The 14,490-nt window shown below is 36.8% G+C and overlaps 1 protein-coding gene across 2 annotated transcripts; it reads right to left on the reverse strand.

Moving 5' to 3' along the window:
* Positions 1-1,735: 1,735 nt before the first annotated feature.
* On the reverse strand, positions 1,736-13,441 carry LOC112034209 (uncharacterized). Of its 2 annotated transcripts, none has more exons than XM_065777928.1 (13): positions 13,371-13,441; positions 13,013-13,264; positions 9,645-9,774; positions 9,434-9,536; positions 8,961-9,084; positions 8,193-8,258; positions 7,067-7,105; positions 6,203-6,283; positions 6,030-6,077; positions 4,443-4,493; positions 4,255-4,323; positions 2,489-2,734; positions 1,736-2,206 (listed from the first exon to the last, which is right to left on the reverse strand). In XM_065777928.1, exons 2-13 carry the CDS (start codon positions 13,190-13,192, stop codon positions 1,955-1,957), a joined length of 1,389 nt encoding a protein of 462 aa, XP_065634000.1. In that variant the 5' UTR covers positions 13,193-13,264; positions 13,371-13,441; the 3' UTR covers positions 1,736-1,954. The 2 variants fall into 2 exon arrangements, with proteins under 2 accessions (XP_065634000.1, XP_065633999.1); XM_065777927.1 differs by having other exon boundaries at positions 13,013-13,273.
* Positions 13,442-14,490: the final 1,049 nt, after the last annotated feature.

A 14,490-nucleotide genomic window follows, 5' to 3' on the forward strand; every position in this document is an offset into this window, starting at 1 on the left:
AATGGAATGGGGATGGATAGGATTGCTTGTGCCAAGGGGGGGGGGGGGGTTTGAACAGCTCTTTAACTAAATCATGCTTCTAGCAATGAAGATCGGGTCAATCAGATAGCTTACAAGGATAGGATGTTGGGAATATACCTCTTCTTTTGGGGTTGGGATGAAACCTTCTATCTAGGGAACCCAAGGATCCGTCTAGACTTAATGGATGTCCCATTGCCTATAGTATAGCATGCTCCTTTAACAATGACTTTCTTTGCTAGCTCAATAGCTTTCCAGATAGGTTAGGCTCTCTTAGGTGGCTCGAAGTGCATCCAATCTTCTGAAACTCTGTACTTAGCCCTCAGAATATTCACACGAAGGCTATCCCTTTTGGAGGCAATCATCTAAGCAATCTGAGAAACTTTTTCCATGCACCGCCAAGTTTACTGACTAGATCCACTTCAACAACATCTCCTAGCCTTGAACCAATCTTCCTAATATTATCCTCAGTATTCCACAAGGCGGGGAAGCCATGGACTTGGACCTAGAAAGTTGGTGAGGAAATCCACTTCTTGCCAAGTGACTTTTGGGCTCCATTTTTGAGAATAAGGTGGCCTCCCTTACACGACCAAGGTCGCCTGTGGTAAGCTCTATGGGCATCCACTTCGTGGCTGAAGGAGAACATGAAGATGTCCTTACCCATTCGTTTCACCTCCACTGGGTAGACCAGATTCCATGCCTTCAGAACCACATCCCTCACGTAGGCGAGACCAATGTCTTTATTGGTGATAAGTTTGGCGAGGAGTATGGGTTTTGGAGAGGTAGTAGTGCCTTGGTTTGGAGGGAGCTCTATTCTGGCTTCTTCGCAAGATACTTTTTCTATGCGAGCTATGAGGTCCGAGACCTCCATGGTGATAAGTGAGCAGAGGGTGGTGTTTTCACAATGATGGGTGAGATGAGGAAGAAGGTCAAATGTGGTGGTAAGTGGGGGGAGTGGGTGGCGGGTGGACTGTTGAGGTTGGCTAAGCTACAAAGCTAGGGGAAAGGTGAAAGGGTAAAGAGTACTGTGAGAGTACGGAGAGAATAAGTTTGCAAATGCTTACTTCTGCCGAGAATGGAAGATGACTAATCAATACTTTGCCAAAAACTTTGTAGCTCATTGGCATAGCCTATCCTCCTTTATTAAGAGAACAAGTTCAAATTTCCCGTTCCAATGGTTATAAGTTAATTATAATTATCATCACCAATTGTGAGATTCAACTTAGTTGAGTTACCAAACAACCAAATGCTTATAAGAAACGATTTTTTTTTTTTTTGGGAGATGTGTGGGCTACCCATCCATTGTGGGTGGGGGTGCCCTTTAACCCAAGGGAAACGAATTGATTCTTAGAATCTAATACTAATTAGAGTTACCAAATAACCAAAACAAGGAGTGCATTAATTTTTTCTCGAGAAAAAAAAAAAAAAATTAATACATTACCAAACGTTGCCATAAATATTATTACCATTACCATTTAAAAACATGAAATTCTTCTCCCTGAGAGGTTTTATGGGGGAATTGTCTTGCTTCTTCCTGATATGATATCTGCACCACCACCAGAATGAACAGAACAAATAGTACAACAGTTGTGGGTTCTAGTCCTTAGAGATGGTAGGGATTATCTCCCTAGATCCAGAGAGAGAGAGAGAGAGAGAGAATGTACATGCTTGTTTAAGCAATATAATAATTAACATGGGCAAGGACAAGGCAGAGAAATACATTTTAAACAAACATCAACAGATGAAATGAAAATATACAATACACCCGGCTCCCTGCCCCAGCATCAAACAACCTCTATGCCTAACATAATGTTACTCAGCCTACAATTCCCTGAGATCCCAGATCCCACCGTATAATCAAACAAAAATGAATTGGGTCTGTTTTCAGTGGGCAGCTGTCACGGTTAGAGAATGGGGGCAATGCAAAGTGAATACATCAATTATACGTTGAAGACCGGGGTTTTGGTGGTATATAAAAAGAGTTACCACAGTCAATCGGAGTTTGCAACAATGGATTCCATCTATCAAATATGATTCGGCCTCCTCGGCCAATGCGTCCACGAAATTTACAAGGTGGTGCAGATACATTATTTCTTGTTGATGAATCAGATGGCGGTACAATGCCTGCAGCTGCCAGCTTCTCTGGAACTAGAGGTTTGGTGAACAATAAAATTGGTTCAAGAGGATCCTGCATCATCCAATCCCATTTTAAATTCACAATTAGTGATAAATTTGATATTCTTCAAGCAAAAGCAGATACTACCACAAGTTATAAAGATTGATCTTTCCTGACCCATTTTATATTGGGTAGTTAATATTTTACTCATGGCACAAAATTTCAGCTATTACTTTCGGATTCTTTCCCCCTCCAGAGAAGAGAGGAGAGAGAGATTTGGGGGGGGGGGGGGGGGAGAGGATTTATAGAAAAGGAGAAAGACAGTATGATTGGGCAAAAGAGCTATGAGAGTACCATCTTATGAAGCCATCCTTGTGGTACATGTCGCCGTCTAAACTCTTGTTTCATGCTTCCTGAGGGAACTGTAACCAAATTGGAGTCTGTGAAAGGAGGATTCTGTATTGCAGGAGGCCGTGTACGTGGACGGCTGTTTGCAAGGTCATCTGAATCCACATATTCTTCTTCGCTAGAACCAAACTTGCAAGAGAAGGGCGGAAATCCAGGAAGCACCAAGCTATCTTCCAGGAGCTCTGTTTCATGCTGAAGACCAAGAAGAATTCGCTCAACAATTAACACCAGGTTTCTAATAAACGGAATTGGCATATACTCGACCCTCGATGATACAAGTAACCATCCCAAGAATCACTTAAAATTGCAAAATGATTAATGCACCATATCCTTTTTTTTTTTTATAGGTAAATATGCAACATATTCAATACAAGAAAATATCATGTTAACCAAAACATAGGGCAGACGCAAAAGATTAAAAGGTTATCATGAGGACTCTTCACACATGCAGAACATATAATCTAAAACCACATTGTGGAGGAATCTCTCCAACTCTATACCATACCTAACGGATACATATTTAGAGGCTACCACCTTTAAAAAAAAATCTTTACTTGAAATATCCCCTACAAAATAACCTTTTCCAGCATGAAACTGCATACAATCATAGCATCCTAATCCATTACTGAAAATCATACTTGAACCAAAGGTCTTACCTAAATTCTGGTCTCTACTAAATTATGGTACCATCCCCCTCATTAAGACTATTTTTCTTTTCTTTTTTGATAATTTGTTTTTTGAGAGATAATTATAATATGCTGCTAACCTTATAGCTCGAACCCTTGCCCCTCCCTCCCCCCCAAATAGACCCCCAAGCACTTTGTGCATGGGGAGGTGCCAATTCAACTATGAGGCCCTTGGCATAGGGAATGCAACCCAAGTACACAAGAAGCATAGAAAACAGCACCCCAGAGGGTAAACAGGAAAAAATCACAAATCAGATACTAAGCTTAACAACATTGATACATCTGAGAAAGACTGAATAACCAAAAGCAGCATGAACTGAAGCCCATTCAAATAAAGCCTTGGGAAAACTCTATTTGATCTCTCCTAGTGACTCACTCTTTAACTTTAAATTCCTGTCATTACTCTCTATTCATATACACCACATAGGATGGAGTTAAGCTCCATTCAACTAGGCTCTTCCCACCACCAAGCTTCCTTGCCCCAAGCAGTCAACAATTGAACCATAGAATTGTCACAAAACACAATGGAGTGCGATAAAGATCATGAGCAAAGGATCAAGAAATAAACAGTGGTTCAATTATTCTCCATATTTAGAACGAACTAAGGATAAGATTCCTATTATTGCACTTCCAAAGATTGGCTATCAAAATGCAACCTAAAGCTGCGGTTTACACAAAATAAATTAATAGTGAGGGTTCTAGTACAACAGATGCTTTCCATGTGAAAGTACACAATCAAACCACAAAGTAAAAAGCTGAACGTCTTAAATTTAAATTACGAAACAAGCAGATAGCTATGCAGGGAAGAAAGGGGGGGGGGGGAATTCTCTTATTGTGACCAAGACTCTTTATTATTATGTTCCAAAAATACCATACAGCTACTAAGAAAGTAAATTCACTATACAAAGATAGAAGACACAAAGTTATGATGCATTCCCAGATATAAATGCAATCAAAGAGAATAATATACACTTATAAATAAAAAAGAAATAAAATCAAAGAGGATAATACACATCATATGCATACCTTATACTTCATTTGGATCCTTTGAAGGCTAACTTCAGTCTCCATTATTTCTCTCTTTTTCTCCTCTCTCTACACAAGATCAAATACTGAACATTGAGTCTTACAAGTCCATACAGAAGATCTCCATCCCCACATAAATGAAAAACTACCTAATTTATATTTCAAAACTTCAATTAGGAAGAACAAACCTTAATTAGAGCCTCTAGAATGGTCTTGGCTTGGTCAAGGTTCCGCCTGACCTGAAAAAAAAAAAAAAACCAAATGTACAAATTTAATTATATGTTTATCACCCAAAAAAATAACAAATAAAATTCAAAGACAAGAGAAATGTATACATTTGAAGTTCCCAGTCCTGCCAAGCTCTCAAAAAGGTAACATTTGAAAGCCAGCTCACTTCATGAAAGAGCTATAAGTAAAGTAGTAAACCAAGCACGCCTTGTTAATTGCTATACAGAATAAATCCAGAAACCTCTCTTCAATGTATCCCCACCACACCAAAGGTCATACCAGAATTGCACCTTACTACTCTCTCTTATCTTAAAAAATATAAAACAAGAGAGGGATTCCCATACTTCTTTTATACTCTTCCACAAACTCACACTATTGGATTCTCTAACCTCTTTAGACATTCAGGCACTCAAGCTTCCCCATATTTGCAGATATAAGTGACCTCCAAAGCTGACCTTATTCCACTCCAAACCTCCAATACCATTTACCTAATAATGCACGATTAAAAGGTTTAAATTTTCAAATCCCCAATCTGACTGCTTTAATAGGCAGACACACTATGTTCTAATATACCAAAGTTATTTGTATTCATCCCCAATACTTCCCCATGGGAAGCCCTTTGTAACTTCTCCAACTTGTTTGCAACTGAGCTATGCATTTTAAACAAAGACACAAATAGGGACACAAATAGGGGCAAGCTTAGTTCGGTTCAGAGTCATGGAAGGCAGAGAATTTCCCACCAAACCAAGCCCCTCAGGTTTTTAGTTATTTATTTATTTATAATTGGCAAGTTACACACGCACCCAATGGGTCTTGAACCCACAACCTCACCTTTCACCTAGTACTTACAAGGGGAGGAGATAACAATCGAACTAGAGGTAATGGCAAACCAAGCCCCTTGGTTTTAAGCACCAAATGCAGGAAGCCTGAAGATAATTTTATCTTAACATTGTTTTATTAATTTTTACAAGTCAATTATATTTTTATTGGTCATTTGGATTTTATTTTTAGTCTCATCAGTTACTTAGGTTATTAGTATTTTAATTTCATAGAGTTAAGGTTAGTTTTGTAATTCAGTTATTTAGGCTTTCATAAGTCAACTAAAATGAGGATCTAGTCCTAGTTGTCTATACATGCATGCTAATGTACCGACTTGGCTTGTAAGCTCACAAGCCCACATATATCAGCACACACATGCTTGGACTAATATACAATTTTTTTTAATATGTAATATTTGGACAAATCTACAAATTAAAGTACACTAATGAGTATATATTTGATTGGGCCAGGCGTAGGCTCATCAAACTAAACAAACTAAGCAACCTTAAGCTTGGAAATTTCCTCATAATGAGCTCAAGTTTTTATATTCATAATCACACACGCACCCAATTGGACTGAACCTAAAATCTTATCTTCCATCTTTAGAAAGTGCCATTTGAGCTAGAGCTCACTAGCACCTAAGCAAAGCATGATTCAAACTTGAGTCAAACTCAAAGACCAAAGTAAGCAAAAAAATCAGTAATGGATTAAGTGAAAGTAGTGCTAACCTGACGAAGCTTTTCAAATGATTGTACATTGTTTTCCCTCCTTTGCATCTAAACAAAATATCACCATGAGGATGTTTAGACGTTGATGTTTACAAATTTTATCATCTAGAAAGAGAACTATTTCACTCAAAAACTAAGTTAAAATGCAAAAGTGAGCCAAGCTCAACACTTACCCTTCTTGTGTGAAGTCTGTGGGTTTTCTCCCTTGGCCTAAAGACATTGTAGGGATTGGTGTCGTTAACAGGTGGAGGAGGCTGTAAAATACAAGTAGTAGAGGCTGTGAATAGCTTAAAATTAATGGGCAGTTGAATCAAATTATTTCATGCAAATAGTATGAGGAAAAGTTGCATTACTCAAGTAGTTTTGCAGCAAGTCTTGATTTTGTTGAAGGACCAGTCCAATAAATGTTTTTTTTTTAAATGTAACTACATGTTTCTTTTTAAACATAGCACAATTTTTAAAAAGGGCAGTTTTAAAATAGAAAAATATAATTAGTACCAACTCTAGGTTAGTTTTATGGAACTTATGGGTGAAAATGTTCCAAGAATCGGCATTTTCTAATTTGCTTGCGAACAACAAAAGAATTCCAGTATGGTAGTAAAACGCTGGAAAATGGCACCCCAAAAATTATTCTAAAATACATTTCCCTATAAGTAAACTGGTAAACATTCAGCTTATTGATAGGCCTTCAAGTATAAGTTCTATAAAAGAAAAGCATTTATGCCTTCATTATCTAATACTCTTTCCTTTTATAAATTATTGTAGAAAAGATTCAAATCCATTCCATGCATATTGAAAATCAGAAAAACATTTTTACCATTAAAATATATTTTCAATGAGAAAAATAGAGCCACAATTATGAACTTATATCCTAAAAAAGATTTTTTTTTTTTTTTAAATCAAGAATTATGAGTTTACTTATTCCCTACACTTGTATAATTGCATTAAATGTTATAAAAAAAAAATGTATTAAATGTCAAAATATGACTACATGCAAATCTTGGCACACAATCTAACCATAAAGTGACAATACGAACCTGCAAACGCCGTAAAATAGGCTTTTGCCATCTTTCACGCTGGCCAAAGAAAAGAAAAGGAGCATAAATATTCATGACAGAACAAAAACCACTTATATTGAACAGCAAATGAAATTTTATAATTATGTGAATTAACAATAAATTAATCCCCCCAACCTATAGAAGAGTTCCTACTATTTTTCGGTGTCTTCTCTTACTCGGTTGACTAAACTACATTCTAATTGCATAAAAACCACAACAGTGCATATTGCCATAGTTATACCACCATCTCCAATTGCTGAAGCTCATTGAACTCACATGTCACTGCTCACCATGATCACATGAAAGATGTAATATGGCAAGTCATTCAGAAAGCTAAATGCTCATCCATGTGAGGCATACATTGCACAAGTGTGGCATAAAAGGCTAAAAAGGTAAAACTTCCAGCCTAAACCTTTCCACACATGACCATTATCTCATTTTAGTAAGCTCATGGCCAGAATCAGTGCCTTGCCATGAGGTGAGCTTCAAAATTGCCATTTATAACCCTGGGTGTGTAAGTCCAGTGTAAGCATTCCAAAATTAGCCATGTGTTCTCTGATCGTAATATGATGAACATCAATATCAGTGTCATTTCTAACTCAAAAATCTGTAAAATTATGCTTGCTATTGCTGTATTGTTTAAGTCCATCAAAATATAATGTAGCCACCTTAAACTTATATTGCTTACCATGCATGGTTTTTTCTTATGTTACTACGAACCAAGTCCCTGTCAGGTTTTTTTTTAGCATTTTCTCATACGCTAAAATATTTTGCCACTGCTTCACAAACATTCAATTGCCAAGAACTTTATTTGAGTGGTCTCACACTCTTGGATGTAGTAATATGAATTCAAAGTTCATAGAGATTGTTTTTCTAATTGTAATCATAATCTCTTTGTATTCTTTTGGAGAGCTGTGTACACATCCTGTGTACTCACAGCTTCTTTTATATTAATTATCAAAAAAAAAAAAAAAAAAAAACAATAAATGCCTAAACCCACAAATAATACAAAACACTGTAGAGACCCAGCAGTTTCTAACAGATTCATGCTATCCCAATGACATAAAATCTCTCAATATCATTAAGTATAGTTTTTAAAACATACCTTCTCTTTCCAATAGTTATAAACAGACTGGATAACAGCATATCTGATGGAGTGAACTTGTAAAGCCTAGTATTCAAAGGAAAGGAAACAAAGAAAATTTAGATGCAACCTTTTATACCTACAACAAATAACTAAATAAAGCAACCAATGATATTTAAGAAAGCAAAAAATTTAGATGCAACCTTTTATACCTGAATAACATCTAATGTAATCCAGCAAATGATTTCTTTTTTTTTTTTTTTTGGATAAGCAACAACAAATGATTTCTATTTCTTGCATCAAAGGTACTTAATGACCATAAGGTAAGCAAATCATAGATTAAGGGAGCAACAAGACAGATGCTGATTCCCCACCCCCACCCCACTTACAGGGGCCATCATTCAGGTGGGAAAATACAGTAACTAATATTATTTCAAGAATATGCCTTTTTTTTGGGGACAAAAAAGATAGAAGATGCCATTTTATCTCCAAACAGTGGTTGATTTCTAATTGATGCATCTATGCAGCCAAATTAAGTGCTCTTGTAAGCTTGGGACTTTAAAGAACACTTTACAAGTTTCATTTCATGTTGAATTTCAACCTCATCAGGAACAGAGCAATGGGAACTTTTTCTATATATTCCTACACACATACCTAAGCAACTAATACCTCATTGAGCAAGACCAAAAAAAATGGTACCAATCATAGCCATTTAATGCACAAAGTAATGCAGAGCATCAACTAACATTAATATTGGTGAGAATATACACAATCAAAAAAAAATTTCACCTCAATAGCGGCATCCAGTTGCAGAAGTACAGGAATTGGTGAACCGAGAGTAGGTGTAATAACTCCTGCTCTTTCTCGAGCCTTATGGTCCAATACCTCCAACTTAAAAATAAGAAACTCTAACCTGCAATTACAAATGCACCTCAATGATTACATTATGACTAAAATTTGTGCACAGAAATTTGAAAAATAAATTGTGATTATAGTCCTTCTAGAATGATTCAGCATTTCTATTCACAAATTCATTTCCATTTTTAAACACTTCCTATAGCTTATAGCTGTTTCAGACCAATTTCCATAGACAAAGTAAAAAAAAAAAGGGTTATAACTTCTAGTTATTATGGTACAACACCATGAAACTATTAAGCCACTAAAAAGATATTGATTAAAGGAGAACATTAAACAAAACCAACTAGTGTCGAATAAAAGGATAGAACCAGGCAAACTGATAACGTAATGTTTGATGTGATTACTTTTCAGGCGCAAGACTCTTCCTTTCATTGTTGAAGTCTTGAAGCCAATCGTCATCCTCATTGTCCAAGTCATACTCAACAAATTCTCCAAGCTCAGCCCGAGCTGAAAATAAATTTAACAGAATTTAAGCATGCTACAACAATCAGATACAACTCAAAAGAACTTCCATGCTAATTATAACATCAAAAAGGATCTATCTAGTTCACAAACCTCCCCTTCCACGTAAGTAAGATGTTGGTTGACTGAAAGTGCGGGAATAGTCTCTTTCATATGTATCCACAACTACATACTGAGGAGTAGGTATCTCTGCAGCCACTTTCTTGGTAGGGGCTTGATGTACCTAATGAACATAAATCTTTAAAATTAATTTAAACAATAGTATCAAAACACCTCTCCATTTAAACACAATCATATGTTAAATTGACAAAATTCTAATTGTTGTAAAAGGTAATTTTCATGATGTTACAATATCATTTTTGGGAGCAGTACACATACAAACACACATATTAAGATGTGTACAAGCCCTTTTCAAAAAATACAAATCAAAGAGAGAGAATCAATAAACTCAACAAAAAAAAAATAGAAGGGATGCCAACCAGTGCACTCATCCAATCATACAAAGAAAATAAGGTATGCTCTTTGAATACAAAAGTAGGACGTTCAAGACCATCAGAGGCCCTCTTATTTCTTTTGTACCACAGATTCCACATGACACATAAAGGCACAGCTGGCCACACATTGGATGTTCTATGGCAATGAAAACATCTTTTTCAACACTCCAATAGCTCATAAGCAAATCTGAGCATCACCCACAGCAGCCCAAATAATGAAAAAAGTGAAGGACTAGATATCCGTTGCCTAAGAACAGTGAAGAAACGGGTGATCAATAGATTCCCAACTGCTTTTACACATATATAACCAATCAACTATCAACAAATGCCTCTTGTGAGTTGTGAAGATTATCTACTGTCAAGATTTTCCCAGGAGCTCTAGCCATAGAAAGAATGCCAGCTTACAAGAGACCTTGGCAATCAAAATTCTCTTCCATGGGAAGGAAGAACTCGTGGAACCCTTAAGGGCATTATAGCATGAATAAACCTAAAACACCTCTTTTCTTAATGGCATCCACGAGGCACATAAATACCTAACAAAGAAGGCAAATTATCATACATTAGCTCAAAAAAAGAAGCTACTGATTCCAGCTCCCAATCCTTGAAAGACATAATAAAGTGAGGATTCCAGCTACTGAAGCTTCCTTGTCCGTTGCTAAGGCATATAGGTCTGGCAACAAGTCCTTTAAGAGAGCAGTCATCACACCAAATGTTTCACTAAAATCTCACTCTGGAATCTTCTTGTACCTTGAAGCATAAGAATTTGGGGGACTCTCATCCCCTGCTTATACTCTTACACAAACTAACCTTATGTGGACCCCGAAGGTTTTGTTGTCCATCCTCCCCAACTTTCACCATACTTTACATAAATTACTCTTCTCCAAAGATGATCATTTTCCACTTCAAATCTCCATAGCCATTACCCTAAAATAGCTTGGTTAAAAGAGCTAAGATTTTTGATACTCAATCCTCCCTCTTTTATAGGGAATATACTACTCTCCAATCCACCAAATGGAACTTTTTGGCATCCCCAATCTTCCCCATAGAATGTTCCTTTGAACTTTCCCCAACTTATTAGCCACTTGAGTAAGGCATCATAAACAATAACAAAAAAAAGGCAGGAATAGAAGGGTGTACTCTTCATCACGATCAACCTCCTGCCTTTGGACAAAGACAGCTTTTTCCACCCTGCTAATCGTCTTCCCACCCAACTTATTTAAGCTGTACCTGACAAAGGCCTAATAAGAAATTATACCTTATTCTCCACCATATTTCCTTTTATTTCTTCTAATTCATTTCATGAGATAGACAAGGAAACTCATTTGTGCTATTTAGTTGCCATCTCTCTAGCTTTATGGTATCCTATATGAGTCCCAAAATATATCAACAACTTTTCTGCTTGCTAGTGGGCTCTATTAGAAATTACTACATGACCCACGCATGTAGCTACCAAAGCACCATTATCCATTGCAATATTGCATAAAATTGGAAAAGCTCTTCTCAAAGGGACCTCCACAAAACAAACACCAGAAACTCTAATATTGAAGAAAGACAATTTTTTATTTTAAAAAAAAAGACTCTCCATATACCTTTAGAAAACCTAATGGAAAGTTTGTCCACACATCCCTCTTACACAAATCCCTATCCACCACTCCATATTTGCAGCATCACATACCCCCACAGACTATCCATCTCTGTTGCTCCTTTGAAATGTGCCTCCACTTAAATTCTGACCATTTGACTGTCCCAAATTCCTTCCATGGAAGTTCACATCTCCTTAGTCACCGAAATCCATATAGAAGAATTACTCAAAACTTCTTCCTTCCAGATAATCATTACCCTAACCCATCCTTCCCTTCCTCTCTTATAGGATGCCACAAAGAAACCACCAAGAACTAATCAACCATGTCAAACTCCTATGATATAAATCCCTAAAAAAAAAATTTGGGTTCCAATTGCAAATACACAATCCAGCAAGCATATAGGTGTCAAAGCCTCCTTATTTGTTGCAATAGCTTACAAAATTGGAAAGCATGTTATAAATGGGCCTCCTCACACCACACAATACGCCAAAAACGACCACAAAATAATCCCCAATATTGGATAAACAAAAGCCTAGATAGAGACTTCCAACTCTTTTTTTTTTATAGGTAAGAAGCAAGTATATTCAATAAACTGCTAAATGCAAATAAGCACTAGCACAACAAACGAACAAGAAAGAAAGAAAACTTCCAACTCTTCTGATACTTTTCCACAAATCCACTTCATAACTAGTTCATCGGTGCATCTCCCATACACCAATTTCTAGTAACCACTCCACATTTATCATTGCCCTATTCTGAGTAAGAAGTGAGAAGGTGGCTCTACCGCTAAGTTGAAGCTGAGCTGAAAATCTGTTTCCCGGGCTGGACAGAGAAGGCCATCACCCCATATTTGCAAAAATTAGCAATAAAACATCACTTTAGACTATTCCTGTCAGTTGCTCCTCTGTCATTTCCCTCCACCTGAATCCTCTCCTCACCAACATCCCTCCCCCACTCCCCACCGGAAAAAAGGAAATGATCTTGCATTGACGGAACAAGACAAAGAAGAACTAGTGTAATAGCAGAATACATATAATGTCATGCCACTAACCTTTAGATCAAATAGTATTGAAAGTTTAAGAAACTCATCTATAGTTCAAAATTCAGTACGAGGGTGAGTTGCACTACATATGCATACACAAAAACACAACAATATTACGTCAAAAACTTCACCAAACCCGCCATATTAACAAAGTACTCACACTCCACAACCACAATTCACACTCTTTACTCAAAACCCACTTGACCCCATTCCTTCTCTAGCCATAAAACCAAAATCCCATCACAAAAAACCTCAAAACTCACCTGGGTCTCCAAAAAAATTCATAACGCACACCAACTGTTCGACAAAATGCCCCAGCGAAGAAACCACAAAAAAATATACCTCGGGTTCAGCTGCATCGGAAGAGAGACGAAGCAAGTGGGAATTGCGAGTGGAAGAAGCAGTGGTGGCGGCGTTGGCCGTAGTGGGGACATCGTCATCTTCGAAGTCCTTGACGCTCTTGACGATAGGAAGCTTCTTGTGAATGTCGAGCGGACGAGGCCTGAACGACAACCTACTCATGTCGTTTTCGTCGTTGCCACCATTACTACAGCTACTACTGCACTTTCTTCAATCCAATTCTCCTTCTAACACCTATAAACACTTGCATACACACACACAGCCATGTCTGTGTTAGAAAATTGATACAAAGAGAGAAGCAAATATGTATAGGTATATGTATATGTATGTAAATACTTACAAAAAAATTGGGGCTCTTTTTTTTGTTTGGAGGGGGAGGGGGGGGGGGTGTTTAATCTGTTTGTTCTTCTCAAAGCAAATATGTATAGGTATATGTATATGTATGTAAATACTTACAAAAAAATTGGGGCTCTTTTTTTTGTTTGGAGGGGGAGGGGGGGGGGGTGTTTAATCTGTTTGTTCTTCTCTGAATCTGCTTCGGTTTCCTTTGGATTCTTCGTTTTGGATTTCGAAATTCTATCTGTTTTTTTAGGGTTTAGTGTAAACAAACGGAGAGGAAATTGGGGAAAATTTAAAAATAATGATAAAAGAAAAAGAATATGGATTTTCTAGTTTGGTTTGGGTTTCATGGGCCGGTTTGGGTTGACATTCTTTTTTTTTCTTTTTCAATTTAATTTTTGCTATGGAAATACTTTTTCCTAGGTGTAAATAATGCAACTTAAAATATAAATATATATATATTCACAATAGAGAATAAGAGATTTAAAACCTAAAATGTCTCTTGATTCTAAATACCAAAATATACTATCAATTGAACTATAAGATTCTTTATATGTAAGTGCAGCTTGATTGTAGGGATTTGGAGACTCTAAACCAAATTCACTAGTTTTGGGTTGGTTTAATTTGATTTAGGTGAGATAAAATTTGGATTTGAATGTTTTAGTTGGATTAGAGATGACAAATTTTTGCTTTTGTCCTTTAGGTATTTATGTATCCTATCTCAAATGGGATAGAAAAAAAAATCCATGAGGAAGGGATAAGCTAGGTAAGGGCAGGGTTTTAAACTTATCACTCACAATAAGTGCTAGATAGGGGTTCATATTGGCTATCCACCTCACACTAAGGTAAGGAAAACCTACCCATGGAAATAAGGAGGACAACAGGACAAAGGGAAACAAGCCATAATTGTGAGGAGAGATTGAGAAGTATTTTGGAGATAATAATAAGATGTGCATAAACCCACAAAAATAAATAAATAAATGACACTAGTGCTTATGGGAGTAAATGAGAAAGAATAGGAAGGGATGACAATGAGAGAGGGAGAGAGAGATACACAAAAATAAAGCCTTAGTCACAAAACTTTTGAGGAAAACCATGGATTCTCAAGAGATTAATCGAGC

This window comes from Quercus suber, unplaced genomic scaffold, assembly GCF_002906115.3.
Source record: "Quercus suber isolate HL8 unplaced genomic scaffold, Cork oak 2.0 scaffold_169, whole genome shotgun sequence".
In the NCBI taxonomy this organism is placed as follows: Eukaryota; Viridiplantae; Streptophyta; class Magnoliopsida; order Fagales; family Fagaceae; genus Quercus; species Quercus suber.